This window comes from Mesocricetus auratus, unplaced genomic scaffold (genome assembly GCF_017639785.1).
Source record: "Mesocricetus auratus isolate SY011 unplaced genomic scaffold, BCM_Maur_2.0 Super-Scaffold_100003, whole genome shotgun sequence".
NCBI lineage: Eukaryota > Metazoa > Chordata > Mammalia > Rodentia > Cricetidae > Mesocricetus > Mesocricetus auratus.
In genome coordinates, this window is record NW_024429188.1 from 77600112 (window position 1) to 77617536 (window position 17425).

Sequence of the window (17425 nt, forward strand, 5' to 3'; positions counted from 1 at the left end):
GACTGGAACACTTTTAACCCCCCTCCAAAAAGATTCAGGACCCTATAGCCGCTCTGATCAGGCTGGTGGCCATCTTTTGCCACCTCAAAATAATTGCATTAAATAGCAATTGACACTGGGGACTAGTGTTTCTTACCTACCCAGGGCCAGATACTTTTTCTCATTTAATGCCCTCTCTAAGGAGGTTCATTTGGTTCATGGAAACTGCTCCTTTCACAAGTCCCCTGATCCTGAGGACAGACAGTATCCATTTGATCTTCCTTTCAAAAATATGGACAGCTTCACACCATCCCTTGGGGTAATCTATGGAGAGTCATCTGGCACAAGCAGGCTAACAAGGAATTTTGGGGAGATCTGGTGCCCCTCAGCCATAGATTCTTCCATTTTCCATTTAGCTTGTTATGCTAGAACTAGAGACAACACTTCACCCATGAATAAAATGCACACTCACTCTGTTTGTGTGGGTCTGTTAGACAGTGCTCTTCCAGAGTCCTCACAATGGAAATCCTCCACCATCCTTATATCCATAACATCTCTAAAATCTGGACAACTCCTTCCCCAGAATCTAGTGTTTTCATATTTTCTGGCTTCTTACATTTTTAAAACTGTTCTGTCGTTTCTGTAGGTTACATTTTTTCAAATGGTTCTGTAATCTTGATGGGGTGGGGGTTGTAATCCATCACTTCAGGTAGATGTAATAATCGAGAGGGAATTGATGTTGATTTTTAGGGCCTCCAGCCGTTAATGACATTTGGTGGGTTCTGACTTAGAGCTGCTAAATGCTCTGCAATACATGCAGCAGAACCATGCACCAAATTGTCCCAAAATGCTACTGTTGTCAGGGGAGAACACTACAACTCTTCCATGTCTCTTCACTAATGTTTATCTCTTCCGGACTTGGTTTCACTTCTGCTCAACACGTGTACCTAAGCAGGGATCTCCCAGTGTTTCAGCCAAACACCAGGCAAAACAATCCCTCAAGTGGTGGGGGGCTCAAGCAAATAACCAGCTGGTAAAATGGGGCAAGAGAGCCTTTCTTGTGGTACTCTGTGTCTATCATGTAAAATCATAGCCTTCGTAGTACAGGCCAGAGAACAGGCTGGGTCTGAAACCCATGCTACTTTCCCAGCCATGTCTAGCTGCTTTAGGGGCAATACCAGAAAGCAAGGAGCTGGAAGGGAGGAAAAGGAAAGAATGTGTGGTTTAGTGGTAGACTTCCAGGGTTCCATATCTCCCAACGGAACCTGGAAAGCCGTGCTGAAAGCTAATGGCATTTAGTAAGCCCATCTCTGACTCAAATAGAAAGCAGATGGGACTCTTTCAAGCCTTCTTGCTTATACATCAAGCTTCTAGTTTGAGAGTGGGGTGCAAAATGGAGGAAACAACTGGCTGCCAGCTGCACAGCCATGAGTGACTAGGAACTTGGCATGATAGGCAGAGGGAGGCTGCTGTGTACAGATACTAAGGAGCCTGCAGTGCAGCTGGAGAATGTGGTGTGCATCGTGTATCCGAACTGTTTGGTATAGGAAGCAGTAGACCAGGAAACAGCAGCAACTGGGATGATTTAGGAAAGGGAGACATTCATAGGCAGCGGAACAGCCCCAAAGGGAAGGTAAATCATCACCCTTGTCTTGGGCAGGACTGAGAGTGCTACTTAATGCTTATGGTGGGAATCATGAGGCTTGGATTCTAGGTTTGACTATAAATTGACTGTGTAACCTTGGGAAAAATCATTTTCCCTATTAGGGCCTCAGTGTCCTCTGTAATAGATAAGACTGAATCAGAATTACGAACTGGAGGCCTCAGAGACTGGTTTGACCAACAGATATAGTTTTGTTAGCTAGGCTGCATTTTGTTCCCACGGGTTATGCCAGCTCCTCAGTATGCCTTTAGAAGCTAACCCCTGCTTCTAGACACTGCCCCATCTTGTTCTTATTTCCAATATCCAGCTGGCTCCTGATAGCTCCTGAACCTTAGTGACATGAATTAAGTGATCTCAAAGAAGATTTAATCACTAGTAATAGGCTTCTGTGACTGTACCCACCAGCCACCAGCATGGCAAAGAGGGCAGGAAGAGGAGACATTAAGAGAAAGCAGGACTTTCTGTCATGAACATGGGCACAGGCAGCAGTGGGTATAATTTTTTAACAAGTACTACTTTAGGAAACATTGGGATGGATTATTTATTTATTTATTACATATACAGTGTTCTGCATGGATGTATGCCTGCAAGTCAGAAGAGGGCACTAGATCTCATTACAGATGGTTGTGAGCCACCTTGTGGTTGCTGGGATTTAAGTTCAGGTCCTCTGGAAGAGCAGCCAATGCTCTTAACCACTGAGCCATCTCTGTAGCCCAGGATGGAGTTTCTTAAAGCAGGGCTCATCTCATCCCTGCCAAAGATGTGGCTTGCTGAACACATGAGGATTTTTCTTGGCCTCAGTAGTTCTGATCTCCAAATTTACAATACGTTTTCTTTGCCTCAGCCATTACTCAGCTTTAATTGTTTTTGCTTAGCTTTGAGTTTTTAAAGTATTACTCTTTGTGGAAAATGAAACCAACTGTAGCCCTCCCAGAGTGATTAGATAAGCAGTTTGGAGAAAACATTCCTTTCTTCTTTTCTTCCCAAGGACAAAGTTAACACAGTAGACTTGCCCAAGGAGAAAGTCCCTCATCTGTATGTCTGGCTAGCTAATGTTTGGGGCTTTCCTCCTCAGACTGCAGCCTGAACTCAAAGCCTTTACCTTTTAGGTCTCCTGTCGCATCCCTTTAGTATCTCTCATCTGTGAGGGAAATACTCATTAGACTGCAGTGTAAGGATGGCGGGGGCCCTTTCATGGGTAAGTTACATATCTGAGACCTAGGCATGTGCCCCCTTGCCTGGTCTCTGTTGCACCCTTCTGTGTCCTAGTCCTTGCCTAAAAAGTACTCTGGAACCCTCATTTCTGCATAATCAAGGCCCCATCACCTGGCTCCTCTAGAGCTTTCTGTGGCAGGATTGATGTTGTATCTCATTGATACATCATCAAATGTCACAGAGCAGGGCTGGCCTGTCTCCTCTTGGGAACAGAGGAACTGGTCAGAGGCTCAGGTTGGAAAGGGCTGTCTTGATGGCACCAGGCTGTGTTCCAGGTAAGAGACAATGGGATCTCACGCTGTCCATTACTAAGTAAATAGATTTAGTGTTGCCTGGCAGTGTAGCAAAGTTCTTTGATAAGGACTTGTCTCATTTGAATACCTTGAGTTAATCATAGCTTTCTGGTTTCTAAGTTCAGGAGGCACGAATAAATGAAGTATAGGACACTGTTTAGGGCAGCAAAGAATGTTAGAGCCAACAAAGGAGAGAGTAAGTTGTCTTCACTTTAATTATCCTCATTTTAAAAAATTTCCCTCAAGATTCTGCTTGTTTGTCTTGCTATAAAATGTATTGCCTTTCTGCATAAAGGGTAAGAGGTTTGAATTCCACTAGACAATATCTTCTTTTATTTTTTTCTGTTTTCTCTTTTTGATAGATTGCGTAAGTAAAGAGCTCTGGGCAAGGAATCAGGGGAACTGGTTCTACTCTTGTTTAAACTGAGTTTGCTTTTGTTCTCACCCCTGTTTTTTCATCCGAGTGTGGGAAGTGGGATATCATACATGCTAGGCAAGTGCTCTGCCATTCAGCCTCATACTCGTCCCTCAACTATTACTTTTGTGCCATTTTAAAAAACCTCCACTGGCTTCCGTTTCTTCTTTAAAGTGATGCTAATGAGTTAAAGAACTGGAAGAACCATCTAGAAGATGGCACACATTTATATTAATTTAGAAACTGTGCACACAGAATATGTAGATTGTGAAGGGAACTCAAGTATTATTACTTCAACTAGTGATCCCCAAGTTGCAGTTGCTCATGCCCCAGCCTCTTAATTTTTGTCATACTTGTGTATCCCCAGAACTGATTTTCTAGTAACTAGTTTCTATATTGACTGAGACTTTTAAAATCTTAAGACCTTAGTGTCACCTAAGCAGCAATATCCATGAAGGAACATATTTGGTATGCTAGATGTGTTTCTCTTGAACATATTAAAATTAGTAAGTTTTCATTTAGACATCACTGAAAATCAATGTCCTACTTTGAAAACCATTGCTCTGGATTCTCATTCACATGTGGAAACTTAAAGGTTAGAGAGATTAGCTATCTTTGCTGCTTATCACTCAACTAGTTGCTATGGAGGCATAGCAAAGGGATACCTCATGTGACTACAACAGAGAAAGAGCTGTGGGGAAAACCTAGATCATGTGACACCTAGGCCACACTTCTCTCTGTACGTCATTCTTATCCCACGGTTGTCATTAATCCCTAAGATTCATGCAATTTAATGGAAATGGAAGTAGAATTCAGATCTTTCTTCAATCAATTACTTTTTATTATTGTAAATTTTATTTTTAATAATTTTGCTATATAATAGTATCTTTTATTATTTTTAAAATTTGTATATGTGTATTATATTAAATTATTTCTTCCTTCCATTTCCTGTCTTCCTCTCCCATATCTTCTCTTCCCCTTGATCCCTCTCAAATTCATGTTTTTGTTAAATATTATTATTACATATATGTGAGTAAATATATACATACAACCCACTGAGTCCATATAGTGTTGTCCATGTGTATATATTTTTAGAGCTGACCAGTTGGTATTGAATAACTATTAGGGAGCTCCTCCCTGAGGAAGACTGATTCTCCCTCTCTGCACTCACTAACTCCTTGTAGCTTTTTTTGTACATTGTGTTTTCATCATATTCACTCCCTGTACACTTTTCCCAGATCCACCCCCCTTCCCTACCCACCCAATTTTGTGTCCTCTCTTTTTTTCTACCCATCAAATTTAATTTATGCTGCCTATATATTCTTGAATGGGTGCCCTCCACTGGAGTGTGGCTGACTTATCAGAGACAACACTCTTAAAACTGACTCTTCCTCTCCCAGCATCTATCACTTGCCAATTGCTTCTCGACTAGGGGAGGGGACTTCATGCCCACCTTCCCTCTCCATGGAGGATTTTGTCTTGCTTGAGCATGCGTGAGATGTTTTTAAAGACAATCTTCCTCTATAGCTTAGGAGGTCCTCAAAATCAGGGTGCCCCTGCCTTCAGTTTCCCAAGAGACCGAGACTAAAGGTATATGCCACTGCTTGACTCCAGTCCAGGACATTGTAAAGATAATAACAACAGCAACAAATGAATCCTGTGCCTTCAGCTGAGTCACCCAAAGTTCTTAGTTCTGTGATTTGACATGGAAAGAAAGATGGTAGCTAATGTGAACCAAACACACTGTAGGCATTTTACTGGTTTTATCCTGCCACAAGCACTAGGAGAGAGCAAAGCCAACTGATTTCTCAGGTTATAGTCTGCCCTGAAGTTTTATACCTCTAACAAACAGAATGAACCCAAGTGTGCTTGCCTGAGAGGTATGCATGCATGAAAGGATCATGAACATTTGAGCTTTTAGGGATAGCAGTCTCAGTGGGCAAGGTAAATTCCAATCGGAAGTTCATGAAGTGGTAATATCTCTTGAGATATATCTCATATGCCAAAGAGTTTCTACCAGGTGGATTGAGCAGGTGAGTGTCTTGTTTTCCTAGCCCAAGGTTAGAAGTTACATCCTCTGAATTCCAATTGTTCCCTCTTCTATAAAATAGGCTTCCCAGTCCCTGCTCCAGTGACACAACAGAGCTGTTGGAGGCAAATGAGGTAATGACTATCAACTGCAGTCAGAAAGTTAAATGCCCCAATGGAGTGAGAAGTCTTGGCTACAGAGACCACAGATAGAAAGGACTTCCTGATAACTCATCATCACCCTGGATATTCTCGGGTTCTCAGTTTTACTATTTTTCTATCCTAGATTTACTACTCTGAAGGTGGGCAAGATTCAGCTATTGGACAATTCAAGGATCGAATTATAGGGTGGAATAATCCAGGTAATGCATCGATTACCATATTGCATATGCAACCAGCAGACAGTGGAATTTACATCTGTGATGTCAACAATCCTCCAGATTTTGTCGGCAAAAACCAAGGCATCCTTGACGTCTCTGTGTTAGGTATGGACATTATTTTCATGTCTTTTCTTGAAGCAACTTACAGCAGTGAATGAGTCAAAGCAGTGACTTATTGTGTCAATTATGTCCCCGGGGCTAATTGTCCTCCTGCTCCATTTATTATCAGAATCTGTTTTATAAATTTAAGTTTTATCTTATTAGTAGAGACAGTTTTCCAACTCAATCCATACAGTGATACCTCAAAATTACCATAAAATGTACAGAAACAGTAGCATCCCTAGCTTGGAAGGATACAGTGAAACAAACAAATGATCCACCACATGATCACTAGTAACTCTTTTGGGAGGAACTTGTAATTAGAGCTACACTTAGCTACAAGAAATAACTGTCAACCTTCCCTTTTGAAGCCTACCACTATTCCTACCATGAAATCATTCTTTCAAACAAAGGCAGAATAGTTCCCTTTGTTTATATTTATGCTTTGTTTTGTTTTGAAGCAGAGTCTCATGGAGCCTTGGGTAGCCTTGAGCTTGCTATGCAACTGACTTTTTATCTTGACTTCTGATCAGGCTGGGGACTCCCTTTTAAAAATGCTAATACTATCTGGAAAATTCTTACTTGTTAAGCCATTATTAAGAATTAAGTTATGATAAACACATAGATATTGTATGACATTGGACAAACCACATTTGCTCTCAGAATAGACTTGTAACAGTTCGTTTATTCAGAATTTATGGTGTCCATACTTTGTGGAAGGAAATAAAAGCTATGGAGACACAGCTTCTGCCTTTGAAGAGTTCTCAATTTGTTTGATTTCTAGGGATCCTTCAAATTCCTGAGAACATAGCAGGGGTTAAAGACCTATTGGCAGACTCTAAAGTAGAAAGTATTAGAGGGAGGGGGAAAGGTTTGAAGCCATTACCAAGTCGTCCAAATGGAACAGATCTAGTCATTGCTCCTGGCAGTTTGAGAATATACATCATTGGAAAGTAAGTACTAGGTCAAATCAGTGATTAGATAGTTGAGTGGATTAAAGAAGGAACAAATGACAACGAGGTGCACATCTATGAGCAGTATCCACAGTTATCTTGCTATGCATGTGATTCTAAAAGGAACCAATTGATGCTTCCTGTAAGCTCTGCCATTTTATTTAGCCTTCTGAAAAAGAAGGAATGTTACTCTGGAGCTAATGTTTAAGGGAGGGTCTTCTCAGTCTGTTGCGTTTTATTGTGCTGAGCCTTGTGCTTGGCATTGGGGTGTAGGAATAGATGAATGGGAAAATATTGGGGCAAGAATGCCAACAACCACGAGACTGAAAATCACAAAGCTTAGGTTCTAAGCCTTTCTTGGTTCTCAGTGACCTTATACAGTGCAGTTCACTACTCTCTGGCCATTGTAAGAGAGGTCGTAAGTCTGTCTTCTTTACTGATTTATTATGAGAATCCAATTAGGTGCTGGGGATTAAAGAGCCTTTTAATGTTCAAGTAATTTGAGGGATTAATCATCTAATGATTTTCTGTTGCCTCTGTGTCTCTGAGGTAATCTGAGCAGAAGCAATTTTCAAGAAAAGGCTTGGAAACAGCCCTAAGATAAGCTAGACAAGAAGGTTAATATTCTTAAATTTGAAGTTCAGAGGATTCCCAGTGAATTTCCATGAGCTAAAGATAGCTTAAGCTAGTTCTGTTTTTGTTTTTGTTTTTGTTTCCTGAGTCTCTGGGTCAATTAAGTCTTGCCATGACTTTCCTATGATCGTTAGTGAAATAGCCAGAATCCATAAAATGAAGATAATGAATATTCTGTGGATTTTCTTCCACAGAAATACTCAAAAGGTCTATTTTTATTAATTCAGAAAAAAACAAAGTGCAACCCAATGAACCCATGAAAAGTTAGGCTGGCCATGCTGAAGCCATGGGGGTTTTGCTTAGGTCTTTCCCCTCTTACTGTCAGTTACATTTTTATGAACTTATTCACTACGAAAAAAATATCTGAGAGTTGAAACTAGAAAAAACTGCTAGTTTTATATTCTCTTTTATGATTCATGTGTCCTTTTGCCTACATTCCATCCCTTCTTATCACCTAATAGTACCCCTTCTTGGTCTCCCTTCTAACATGCATGTTATGCAAAATGTTATACTATATCCATGATGTGTATATGTTTATAGGTAAGCAGCAGTGAATGTGGGTGTAGTATAGCAGCTCATCTTTTAAGAGACATTTCTCACCCAGCATGGCTATCAATCAATCCCTTGTATTTGCTTTGCATTCATGAGTTCCTTAATCTAAGCCTGAGAACATGCTGCAGTTACAGTTCTAAGCAATGGGAATAGTAAGATGTAAAAGATAGGGCCCCCACCCTCCAAAAACCCATTCTGTGGAAAGAGACAGATTGCAGGAAAGCTTGCAGTGGGAGAAGAGCTGTGAAGGCACGAGCCAGCGGTGGGTGGGGAGGAAGCTACAGAAGGGGACTAGAGAAGACTTCTGTGTTGGCTGAGGGAAGATGCCCAAGAGTGTGCCAGGCGCAGGGTACAGTTCAGGTAAAGAAAGCAGCAGTGAGCATGAGGCAGGTAGTTTGCAATCGCCATTCATTTAAGAGATTTCCATTAATTATGACAACCCTGGAAAATCAGTCTCTGAAAAATACCCACATCGACTCCGAATAATTATTATGTGTACATTTGGAATGAGCACCATCTCTATTCTGCAGTTTGGCACATAAAAATATTAATGTGGAGGAACTTTGTGAACACACTGAAACATTTTCATTTGTCTTCTGAGATGAGCATTTTCCTTCCACCCCAAATCTGATGAAAGCAAGAAAGTCGAAGGGTAGATCAACGGCTTTGCCAGTAAAACAGACTAGCTCTTTGGGGGCTACTTTAACTGGATGAAATGTCAGCTCAATTCTGATTCAGTAGTTTTAGAAGATATATAGGTTTGCAGCTTGTCTCAAAATGAGTCACCTTATGTTTTGTCAATAATAAAAAGGAGAGCTAGAAGGAGAAAAAAAAAGAAGAGGCCTAATCTGGATTGAATCTAGACTCAGTGAATGAGTGCCAGTTATTCTATGTTGCTGTCTATAATTTAGTCCTGGTGCCTGACTTTTAATGTTGAAATCCCCACTTTTATCTCTTCAAATAGTTCTGTTCTTATACAGGCCTATAACATTCAGACCACTTTTTAAAGCTACTAAGCCTAGTCAGAGTTGAATGGGATGGTTAGATGGCCTAATTTAAGGTAGGTAATCAAGTTTTCCTCCATCTCAGCAAGCCATGAGAAGGAAGAGAGGATTGAAGTCTAAATAGGAAAATACTCTAAATCAAAAGACACTAGTTTTCAAAGAAGAGTGAAGCATTTTGAAGAGTTGTGCTTATAAACACCTGTCTTCTTTATGCATACAAAGCTTTGAGTCTGAGGTGCCTTACCAGATCAGGTGTTAGAAGATTGATTTCAGTAGCAAAAATTAGTCCAGGCCATAACCAACAGCAGTCCATGTACAAGGCCATATTTATAGTATTTTCTTTTGGCTAGCCTGAGGTTAGATCATTTCTTACTCATATTTTATAGATGAGACAGTTTGAGATTTAGATCAGTTAGGTAACTTGCCCAACTACCTACAGGGTGAAGTTGTAGAGCTGGTGTTCATTGTGGATCCAGATCTGTGGTCATGTGTCCCAGGAGAACCAAAGCATTTAAGGTATACATTTCATAAGTTAGAGTGTTAACCACTAGAAGGGTGGGTTTTTTTAATAACCCAATTTAAGGTAAAGAAGAAGAGCCAGGTATGGTAGCATATACCTGTAATTCTAGTGCTTGGGAGGTAGAGGCCGGATGGTCATAATTTGAAAGTCTGTCTCCAGTCATTTAGCAAATTCAAACCCACAAACCAACCAGCCAACCAACTAGCCAGCCAAACGTAAAACAAAAGGAGGACTGTTAATTGGAAAGCACAGAACTTAGGGTCATCATCTGTGTATGTTTTTAAGGAAAGACTGAGTGGCACAAAGTAAGGAGAATGGAGAGATTGTGATTTTTACCTACCCAGAGAATGTCTCCATCCAGGTGTTGTCCCAGACAGCTGAAAAATCAGCATGTCCCAAACCGCCCCCAGTATCACTTCTTCCTCCTCATCCCTTCCTCTAAAATGTGTTCTTCCACATTAATTCTTTCTCTCGGGTGGTGGCAGGATCATGGACACACAATCAGAATCCTGGGAATCACCATAGATTTTACCCTCTTCCTCATCATCTGTAGCTATCTGGTCCCTAGCTCCTGTGAGTCTATTTCCTTAGTACCCCTTGAATCACCTTTTCCTTGGTTCGGGAGCCCTCGGTATCAGAGAGATCACTGGGTGAAGTATTAGAAAGATCATCATTACTACCTTTCTTAACCTCCTTCCATGGTCTCCCTGTTCTCAGTGCAAAACACATGTAATGCAGAGCCCTTCCAGATGCAGGCCCCAGTGTGCTGTGATTTCATCTCTCACTACCCTTAACCCCACTTCAGAAGTGACCGAGTTGCTGTTGAATCTGCAGTGACTGGTCCAGTGCTGGCTAGACAGAAGGCACATTGCTAAATTCTTGCTGCGTGGGAGAAAAATCAAGACACTAACATCATATAGCGCAGACGCAAAATGGGCTTCCTCTGCTGAGGAGGGACACAGGCAAATTCAAACCTTCGAGCAATTTTGAGTCACCTATAGATGAATAAATGAAAAACTGCCTTAGGCTCACAAAGGAATAGAAAAAAGTAGTATTAATGGAATATTTAAAAAAGAATTTCTAGAAAGGTTTTATCTCCAGATATTTAAGGCTCTGTTTTTATTTAAGATGGCTTTTAAAACACAAGCTATGTTTCTACTCAGAGTTTGCTTACATTTGGCTGCTTTAATAAAGGCATATTTTAAGATACAATAAGGAAATGCATGGTTATAAATCCAGGGAAGAGACAGACAGAAGAGACACTATTTGAATCTTAATGGCTTCCTGACTAGATGGTCTCTGCAGCTGAAGTGCTCTACTTCCATCTGGTGGTACAACCAGAAAACTGCCCGAAACATCATTTTTAAGGAATAAAATAAATGAACAAATAAATCTATATTCTGTACAATGAAAGTGAGAAAGTGACTATGAGTGTCACAGACTGCCATTTTCTTGCAGAAATTTTACTTTGTGTCATTGCCTTGCAGTCAAACCTTCCAAGCCCTTTTGTACCATCCAGGGAAGACCAGAAGCAGGCCACCCTATTTCCTTGTCTTGTCTTTCTACCTTTGGAACACCATCTCCTGTGTATTACTGGTATAAGATTGAGGGAAACACCATTATGCCAGTGAAAGAAGGCTTCAGTGAGTATTTCCTTTCATAACATCCGGTCTGGCCTGGTGGTTGGGTTGCCTAACAGTATATGTTGTTGCTGGATGTTTGTCTGAAGTTCTCAAACATTTCTTCCCTTGATGCCAGTGCGTGTGTGTGTGTAGCAGAGTGTACTTAAAATGTACCTGTCTGCTAATATGATGATTGTGGTGTGTCTGTTTCCCAGGGTCAAGAATTCAACTGAGAGATGGTGAATACGGAGGATCTTTGTTGGGCTAATTGTAGAGCATCTCAAGAGATCTAATTGGATCCTATTCATCTCAAGAGAGGCCACTATAAAAAAATTGGGTGGGCAAAAAGCCAGGCAGTGGTGGCGTACTCCTCTAATCCCAGCACTTGGGAAACAGAGATAGGCAAATCTCTGTGAGTTCGAGGCCAGCCTGGTCTACAAAGCTACACAGAGAAACCCTGTCTCAAAAAACCAATAATAATAATAATAAAATGAGATAAATAAAAGGAAGAAAAAAAGAAAAAGAAAGTGGGTGGGCATTAAACTGTGTAAACTGATATGACAAGAGATCTTAAAAATCTGTTTCCTGGTTTTGTCAGACTCAGCCACTGGAGTTTTGGTTCTCGGGAACCTAACAAATTTTGAACAAGGTTATTACCAGTGTACTGCTGTCAACAGTCTTGGCAATAGCTCCTGTGAAATTGACTTAACCTCTTCACGTGAGTTGAACATACGGCTTTTATACTTTATCCTTCTGTTAAGTAGCCTGAGCCTCCCAGTTGAACAGATTAATTAGGATCTCTCCTTAGTCCTTCTTGCCTCTCTGGAGATTTCTGTGCTTTGTTGGTAAGTTGATATGATGAATGGTCATCCAAATCTCTCATTTCTACATAATAATATGTTCCCTAAATTCTTCACCATGTAGTTTATTTAGACATCATTAGAAAGTAGGTTATTGTCTGACAAATAAAAACAGCAGTGGTATTCACAGTCTAGAATGCTCTTTTGCAATTGATAAATCCGGTTTCAAAACACAGCTCCAAGACTTCCTGCTTCTTGACTGCCTTATTAAGATCAGCCTCAGCCAGGCATTGGTGGCACACGACTTTAATCCCAGCACTCGGGAGGCAGAGGCAGGCGGATCTCTGTGAGTTCGAGGCCATCCTGGTCCACAGAGCGAGTTCCAAAAGAGCCTCCAAAACAATACAGAGAAACCCTGTCTCGAAACTCCCCCCCCCCAAAAAAGATCAGCCTCTAGAAAACACAGGGAAACGCTTCAAGGTAAGACACAGGCAGGACTTTCTGACAAGGATTTTGGTAGACTAGGAAATAATAGCAAGGACTGATAAAAGAGCTTGCTCTTGCATGAAGTATAAAAGCTTTTGCACAGCAAAGAAAACAACAAACTGAAGGAAGAGGCAACCTAGAGAACGGAAGGCAATCCATTATAGGCACTTAGCCAGCAGAGGTGTGACATTCAGAATAGATGAATAACTAAAAATAATTAAACATGAATAAGCTAATCAAATAGGTAGATGTTTTGTACAGACAAGTGTCAGAAGAATTACAAATAGGCAACAAGTATATGAAAAAATGCTCAGTGTTTTTTCACCATCTTGGAAATGCTATCAGGAATGTAGCGAGCTTCATTTCAGCCCAGTCATAAGACTGTCATCAAAAAAAAAATCAAACAAAAATGTGGACAAAGATATGCAGAAAAAAGAAACCCTTATATGCTGATGGTGAGAATATGAACTAGAGCAACCCTCATGGAAGTCAGTATGGAGGTTCCTCAAAAAACTAAAAATAGAACTGCTTTATGATCCAGCTGCATCACTTCTGGGTCTATAAGTACAGAATTCAAGTCAGTACACCACAGAGATAGTTTGATAAGCTTGTTTTTCCTTTTTTTTAGTGTTACAACACCCAAGTTACAGACTCCTAGATTGTCATCACCCGATGAATGGATAATGTAGAATTTTGTTCAGCCGTAAATAAATACTCCAGTCCAGTAGCATTATGTTGTTTGTAGGAAAATGGAAGTGAGAATTACCATTTTAAGTGAAATAAACCAGATTCAGAAAGACAAATATCACAACTTTTCTTTCATAGGCTGAATCTAGATTTTTAAGAAGATTTGAAAGTAGAAGGGGGCTATTAGGGAAAAAAAGGGGACCAGTAGGAGAAGAATGGAAGTGGAATGAGAGAAAGTAACAGGAAAGTGGATATGGCCTAAGTTATGTGTATGCATTCAGGAAATATATTTATACCCATAATTCAACATCTATGTTCTAATAATAAATAAAACCAAAAGTTTAGAGACAAAAATCTACCTATAATAATAACCAGACAATCACATCTACAATCACAATACCCAATGATTACTGTTATTACTATCAGCATTAAATTATTTCCCAGACACTTGACCAGGTGCTACATTAGCAACATCTCGCTTGACCATCCCTACCATCCTGTTTATGGAGATAAAATAAATGCATTGTTAGTCTTATTTTCCTGAAGGGGACACTGAAGCTCAGAGAGGTAAATGACTTGCCCAAGTTCATCCAGTTACTAACTTGTATAGCTGGGATGCCTCTAAATCTCAGTCTTCCTGTTGAAAGGCACTTACTTGCTCTTGGATATCCATACTTAAGAGCCTTGGAATTGACATATTAGGCCAATCCTGGGACAAGCCCTCATGAAGAATGTCTTGCCAAACCTCTTAGGGATCACTTGACAACAATTAGAGCCTTGTTGTCTGTCCTCCATTCTCATCACTTTCATCTCTTTCCTATGGCCATCTCTGTTGTCTTTCTTTACTTCTCACTCATCTGGTGTCTGCCCTTCTAGAGATAGAATCACACTAAAGATGTTCAGTCATGTAACATTAGTAAGATTAGTCTTCTTTCCAGCAATCTCCATAATTTTCCTGGCTCCCCTTCCTCCCTCTCCTCTTCCTTCTTGACTGCTTTCTTTTCTTTGCCCCCTTGTCCTCCTTTTCTTCCTAAGTCACCTATTGGACACCTACTATGTATCATCATAGGTGATGCAGAGACAGCAGTTAAGAAGAAATATGTCTTTCACTCCATTCAGCTAGAGGGTCAAACAGAGGCTATATGTGTTAAATGCTATAACAGCAGTCTACACAGAGTATATAGGCACCAAAAGAGGAACACTTATGGATACAGATCTGGAGCATCAGTGCTAACCAAGTACTATTTGAGCTGACACTTGAAGGTACTAGCAAAGGCTGTTGTTTCTGTAAAATGGAGACACTGGATGGGAGAACAAAAGCAGAGCAGAAGTTGTAGAAAGACAATTGGTTCATGGTGAGGGAAGAAGAGAGAGTGCCACAGGAAATAGCACTGGGAGATCGGACCATAATAAAGAGATAGCCATTGTGTTTGAGTCTATTGAAAGGCATTTATTATCTCCTCCCTATTTAAAAATTATTGAGAATGTATTTAAAACTATGCAAACCCCCAAATGAGGCAGTTAATAACCTTAGGGAGAACACTTTAAAATGTTGTACAACAGAGACTCATAGTATGGATATTTCTGAGTTGTGAACAATATTTAATTCTCATAAATTTAATATTTAATTAAAAATAGCACTTTAATTGTATTAGGAGAATGTGGTAGGCGATGAGGACTGCTTAGAAATCAGAAGGGAATAATGAACACTGGGAAAAGGGAGGTCCCCTAAGACCAAGCATAAGAGAAATATGAAGGCAAGAGCATTTTTGGAAGAGTCCCTAAAGTGGTTGGAGTATATCAAGAGAAATGCTGTTTGGTTAAAACTTTAGAATTATTTAATTGTTAAAATTATTCCTATGTGTTCCTTTTTGCTTTGTTTAGTTTTATTGTTTTACAGTTTCAAACATTTATATAATGAATTTTAGTCCTTTTCACTCCCCCATCACCCTCTCTCACCAGCCTTTCTCCCACTACAACTCATTTTCTCAACAAATCCCCTCCTCCTTTCATGTCTTCTACTTGTATGGGGTCTCCTAACTTTAATTAGGGTCTCTTGCCTAAACATTGGCGGGAGAATATTTACTGGTGCAAGGTCAGTTTATTAGTGGATACACCACTGAAGAAAAAGGCATTCCCTCCTCTGACGGCTATTGATTGCAGGTAGTCTCTTGGAGGAGGGTTGAGCCTCATGGGCTCTTCACTCATACACGATGAAATGTTAAAGGGCGGACAACCACAGCTATGGTGAGTTCATGAGTGCAGCAGCTTGTCATACCCAGAATACATCTTTTACTACCCATCCACCCATCCTCTGACTCTGCTTCCATCCCCTCTTCTGCAGTATTCCTCGAGCCTTGGTGATGTATAGCTGGGCTGTCCCATTTAGGGTTGTTTGAGACAAGGCCTTTCCATGTATGTAACCCAGGCTGGCCTCAGACTCATGATTTTTCTTCCTCAGCCTTTGAGTTCTAGGATCACAAGCATACACTGCTGTGCCCAGAGCTACATAGATTCCTTGAGTCATAAGAAGATGGAGGACTTATTATGCAAACTTAGTTTCTTATTTCAAAGCATAAAGTGTTGATCCTTGTTTAAGGGGAAATAGATGGGTATGGGTTGGCTATGAGCCAGAGATGTTCTGTCAGGGACGAGACTGGGCTTAGAGGTCTGGTGTTCAGCTGGATTGTCTCACACTCATTCAATTTTTCCATAGACTGATGTAATAAACCAGATCCCTGTTTATCCAAATGGTCATATCCTTTCCCAGTGGCTAGAATGCAGGCAGCTCCTTCTTGAATGAGGATTGTGGGGAGAAATGTTTTTACTTCACTTAGGCCCTAGGAAAGCTGATGAATTGTCCCTGCCTGTAACAGAGCATGTTTCTGGTTACCAGATTGCCATGACATAGCTCTGGCCACATAAGGACACACTGAAAACATTCTTCCCTAAATATGTCTTTAGAAACAAACTTGCCTGCCAAGTGGCCATATTTTTCTCCACTTGTATACATGTCAACATTAAGCTACACATCCAAGGGCCTCACACTTTTCATCCATCAGAAACCAAACTAGCAGAATGCTTGGGGTTTCTATTCCCTCCACCTATGCCTGTCACTTTCTTGCTTTGTGAGTTCCCCAGATGGTTTTCACCAATCTCAAATGCATGTTTATGGGAAGAACATATGTTCTGATTTGCCAACTATCTACCTGTGTCCTCCAGATCCAGAAGTTGGGATCATCATTGGTGCCTTGATTGGTGCTCTGATCGGTGCTGCTGTCATCGTATCTGTGGTGTACTTTGCAAGGACCAAAGTTAAATCAAGGCAAAGGAAGAGGAATTTAAACCCCAGCACAGAACTTGAGTAAGCCTTCATTGACCTACATCCACATCCCCACTGCTGTCTTTACTTGAATACAAGCACTCTTCCAGAAGTAACTTGCAGTACTAAGCACTCCTTTCAGCATAACATATCAAAGTTAACATTCTGTTTGCTCTCACTGCTTTTATCCAAAGTGTGATGATGCCTATTTGTTGAGCCCTGTGTGCTGGACTCTGTTCTAAGCATTTTCATTAGCTAATTTAATCATCACAAAATCCCTTGTAGGTCAAAGGAAAAAAATTTTAAGATATGATACTAACATCTTTATCTTTATACCAACACAATCATAAACATAATTATGAATGTTTTAATGAAACAGGAGACCTAGGAAGGCAAAAGTATATAAGGCCCAGGGAAATCAGAATTTGGTTGGCCCATGGTCTGTGCTCTTAGCTACACTGCAATTTCTTTTGCAGCTTAGGTGATTCTCATTCAGTTGCTCACCCTTCTTTCTTCTTTTTAAAAAATTTTTTGAGATTATAATTATAACATTATCTCCTTCCATTTCTTCCCTCCAAATCCTGCCATATACTCCTCCCTGCTCTCTTTCAAATTCACAGCCTCTTTTTTCATTAATTGTTACTATGTGCATATATGTATAAGTGTATACATACGTATTCCTAAATACAACCTGCTCTGTATGTATAATGTTACCTGTGTGCAAGTTCTCATGACCAATCACTTGGTATTGGATAACCAATTGGTGTGTCCTTC

The 17425-nt window shown here is 40.4% G+C and overlaps 1 protein-coding gene across 3 annotated transcripts in view; it reads left to right on the plus strand.

The window, feature by feature from the left end:
* The window catches only part of Vsig1 (V-set and immunoglobulin domain containing 1), a 31265-nt gene that overhangs the window by 11976 nt on the left and 1864 nt on the right, over nt 1-17425 (plus strand). For 2 of the 3 annotated variants that reach the window (XM_040744476.1, XM_040744477.1), the window contains 4 exons: nt 5880-6078; nt 11222-11377; nt 11955-12074; nt 16552-16693. In XM_040744476.1, coding sequence (XP_040600410.1) covers nt 5880-6078; nt 11222-11377; nt 11955-12074; nt 16552-16693 — 617 coding nt within the window. The remainder of the gene's footprint in view (nt 1-5879; nt 6079-11221; nt 11378-11954; nt 12075-16551; nt 16694-17425) is intronic. The other variant, XM_040744478.1, reaches the window with a different exon arrangement.